The sequence below is a fragment of the Pyrgilauda ruficollis genome, unplaced genomic scaffold (genome assembly GCF_017590135.1).
Source record: "Pyrgilauda ruficollis isolate IOZ18807 unplaced genomic scaffold, ASM1759013v1 scaffold215, whole genome shotgun sequence".
Taxonomy (NCBI): domain Eukaryota; kingdom Metazoa; phylum Chordata; class Aves; order Passeriformes; family Passeridae; genus Pyrgilauda; species Pyrgilauda ruficollis.
In genome coordinates this window covers 25,959-29,758 of record NW_024520873.1, presented here as the reverse complement: position 1 = coordinate 29,758, position 3,800 = coordinate 25,959, and the positions used below count along the sequence as shown (strand labels likewise).

Genomic DNA, 3,800 nt, shown 5'->3' with positions numbered 1-3,800 from the left:
GGGGCACAGACGTCACCAGCGCTGCTGTGACCTTGGGGATGGCGATTGTCACCTTCCCGCACCCTGCCACCCCCCGTGGGGACCCTCAGGGACCCCCCCTGGGGACGGCCACCCCCCGGGTCCCCAGCCTTGGTGACCCCCGTGTCACTCGTGGGGACAAGGGGACAAGGCATGGGGCTCGGGCTGTGCCACCCTGCCGGCTGTCACCACCTGCCACCATGTCCCCTGCCGGTGACCCCCGTGTCCCCAGGGCCACCCCATGGGTGACAGGGTGGCCTCAGGGACCCCCGGGACTGTCACCCCTCGGTGCTGCTGCCCCTCGGAATGGGGATGGGGGACGACACCGGGGGGGCTCAGGAGGGGACCGCCCCCACTTTGGGGACACACGGCCACCCACCTGTGGGAGCGACGCGTGAGCGCACGTGGGGACACACGTGTGACACCCCCAGAGTGTCACCCCCCCTGCACCCCCGTGTCCCCCGGCACCCTCAGGTGTGTCACACGCGTGTGCCACGCGGCCACCTTGCCCCGCCGTGTCCCACACGTGTCCCCACGCGTGTCCCCACGCACGTGGTGCCCCCCGGGCCGCCCCCGCCCCACGGGGACCCCTGGGGGGGTCTGGGGGGGGCTGAGGACCCCCGGGGGGCTGGGGACACCCCTGGGGACTCACCTCGGTTCTAGGTGACTGGGTTTTGGGGACCCTCCTGTGTTTTGGGGACCCACCTGATGCTGGGGACAGTCCCTGGGTTTTGGGGACCGCTCTGCTCTCAGCTCACCTCCCCACACTCTCACATCCCCCCCCGAGCTCTGTCCCCACCGTGTCCCCACCGTGCCCTCCTCGGTGTGTCCCTGTGTCCCCTCCGTGCCCTCCTCGGTGTGTCCCTGTGTCCCCTCCGTGCCCTCCTCGGTGTGTCCCTGTGTCCCCTCTATGCCCTGCTCGGTGTGTCCCTGTCCCCCCGCTCTGTGCCCTGCTCGCTGTGTCCCTGTCCCCCCCCGCGCCCCCCTCGCCGTGTCCCCATCCCGTGTCCCCTTGTCACCTCTCCACGAAGATGCCGGCCTGCACGGCGTGCACGATGCTGCGGAATTTGGGTTTTTCCTCGGCGCGGCGCCCCTTGGCCCGCGCCTGCTGCGTGAACGTGGCCGCCAGCCAGTCGCGCACCTCCGAGGGCACGGCCGCGTCCGAGCCCATGTCCCGCAGCTCGTCCTCCGTGTCCAGCACCTGCCTGGGGGCACGGCGACATTCAGCGGGCTGCTGTCCCCACCACGAAGTGGGGGTGTCCCCTCGGTGTCCCCTCCCCACCTGGTCTCGTCGATGCACACGGCCTCGAGCAGCGAGGCCGCGTACTCCAGGTTGCGCTTCAGCTCCTCCACGCTCACCTCGCCCGCCTCCAGCTGCTTCACCAGGAAACGGAGCCTGGGGGGCACCGGGGGGGACACCCGGGGGGGACAGGGGGTTAGGGACACCCGGGGACAGAGGGGACAGGAGGGACAGGGTGTCAGAAATCCCCGGGGACAGGGTGGCATTGACCCCCAGGGAAAGCCCCGGGTGGGGGGGACAGGGTGTTAGAGACCCCCGGGGACAGAGGGGACAGGGTGGCACTGACCCCCAAGGACAGAGGGGACAGGAGGGACAGGGTGTCAGAGACCCCAAGGGACAGCCCCGGTGGGGGATGGGCGGGGACAGGGTGTTAGAGACCCCCGGGGACAAAGGGGACAGGAGGGACAGGGTCTTAGAGATCCCTGGGGACAGGGGGGACACCCGACAGGAGGGGGATAGGGTGTTAGAGACCCCCAGGGACAGCCCCGGGGGGGGACAGAGTGGCATTGACCCCCCCAGGAGAGCAGGGACAGCCCCCAGGACAGGGACAGGGGGTCACAGCCCCCCAGGTTGGGGACAGGGGAGGTCACAGGAAGGGGACAGGGGAATTGGGGGATTCCCTTCTGGGGAGTGCCACCCCCATGGCACCGGTGGCACCATGACATGGGGTGGCACATGTGGCATGGGGTGATACAGGTGGCATAGGGTGGCACAGGTGGCATAGGGTGGCACATGTGGAATGGGGTGATACAGGTGGCATAGGGTGGCACAGGTGGCATGGGGTGATACAGGTGGCACAGGTGGCACAGGGGGGGACCCAGGGGGGTGACAGCGTGGGGACACGGGCGCTGCCATCCTGCCCACGCTCGTGCCAGCACAAGGACACCCGTGTGGCCGCCGCGGTCACCGGAGCCACGCGGTGGGGAGGGGCCACCACGTCCCCCGGTCACGGCGACAGTGACGGTGACAGCGAGGGGGGCCGGGGGGAGCGGGGGGGNGCCGCCCCCGCCCCACGGGGACCCCCCCGCCCCCCCCCCAAGCGCCGCACGTGCCGCAGGTGGGCGCGGGGACACGTGAGCTCCCGCGCCACAGGTGAGGGGGTGGCACCCCCCGGCAGCCCCCCCGAGGCCACCCGCGACACGGAGGTGGCACCTGCGGCACCTGCGCTGTCCCCACAGGGCTGGGGACACCCCGGGCCCTCTGTCACCCCGCGGTGACACCCCCAGAGTGCCACACCGGGGGGAGGGAGACCCCCAGCTCTGTCCCCAAGGGGGTCCCAAAGGAGGCTTGGGGACACTCCGAGGGTCCTTGGGGACAGCTGAAGGTCCCAGGGGGTCTTTTTGGGGTGGGGGTGCTGGGGGGTCTTAGAGGGGGAATGGGGTCCCCAGAGGGGGGGAGTCAGGGGTTGGTTGGGGTGGGATCCTCAGATGGGTCAGGGGTCTCAGAGTGGGGGGTCTCGGTTTAGGGTTTGGGGGTCCCAGTTTGGAGTTTGAGGGTCGTGGTTTGGGGGTCGCAGTTTGGGTCTGAAGGGTCGTGGTTTGGGGGTCCTCGTTTGTGGTTTAAGGGTCCCAGTTTGGGGTTTGGGGTTTCAGGGGTCCCGGTTTGGGGGTCACAGTTTGGGATTTGGAGGTCCCAGTTTGGGGTTTGAGGGGTCCCGGTTTGGGGTTTGAGGGGTCCCGGTTTGGGGGTCCCAGTTTGGGGTTTGGCTGTCCCGTTTTGGGGGTGTCTCACTTTTGGGGGGTCTCTCTCTTTGGGGGGGTCTCTCTCTTTGAGGGTGTCTCTCTTTGGGTGTCCCCCCGGGGCTCTCTTTGGGGCGGGGGTCCCGCGGCCGGGGGGGTCACTCACAGCGCCCGCAGCTTGACCCAGACCTTCCTGCCGGGCACGGCCTTGGCGTCCAGCGGGGACGGGCACCCTCCGGCCGCGTCCAGCGCGCCGCGCTCCCGCTCCAGCCCCGGGAGGCTCCGCGGCGGCTCCATCGCCCCTGGGCACCGGCGGCGCGGCTCAGCCCGGCCCGGCCCCCGCTCCCTCCGCTAGCCCCCGCTCCTTCCCGGAGCCCCCCGCTCCTTCCCGGAGCCCCCCTGTCCCTCCGGTAGCCCCCCGGTCCCTCTGCTAGCCCCCGGTCCCTCCGGTAGTCCCCGGTCCCTCCCGGTCCCTCCCGGAGCCCCCCGTCCCTCCCGCGGCCCCGGTTCCCGGCTCCTCCCGTAACCCTGGAGCCCCCGCGGCTCCCCCGGCCCCGGTTCCCGGCGGCGCGTCCCTCCCGGTCCCTCCCGGAGCCCCCCGTCCCTCCCGCGGCCCCGGTTCCCGGCTCCTCCCGTAACCCTGGAGCCCCCGCGGCTCCCCCGGCCCCGGTTCCCGGCGGCGCCGGTGCCTCCTGCGGCCCCCGGTAGCGGCCGCAGCCCCGGCGGCCGCCCCCCCGCCCCGGCCTCCCCCCGCCCCCCGGTAGCCGGCGGCTGCGCAGGCAGCAACGGAGCCAAGATGGATC

General features: G+C 71.6%; 1 protein-coding gene across 2 annotated transcripts in view; it reads right to left on the bottom strand.

Moving 5' to 3' along the window:
* PDE1B (phosphodiesterase 1B) overlaps nucleotides 1-3,294 on the bottom strand; it is a 7,657-nt gene extending 4,363 nt beyond the window's left edge. For both annotated transcript variants that reach the window (XM_041468235.1, XM_041468236.1), the window contains exons 1-3: nucleotides 3,164-3,294; nucleotides 1,301-1,414; nucleotides 1,038-1,223 (exon numbers count right to left, since the gene is read on the bottom strand). In XM_041468235.1, coding sequence (XP_041324169.1) covers nucleotides 1,038-1,223; nucleotides 1,301-1,414; nucleotides 3,164-3,294 — 431 coding nt within the window. The remainder of the gene's footprint in view (nucleotides 1-1,037; nucleotides 1,224-1,300; nucleotides 1,415-3,163) is intronic.
* Nucleotides 3,295-3,800: the final 506 nt, after the last annotated feature.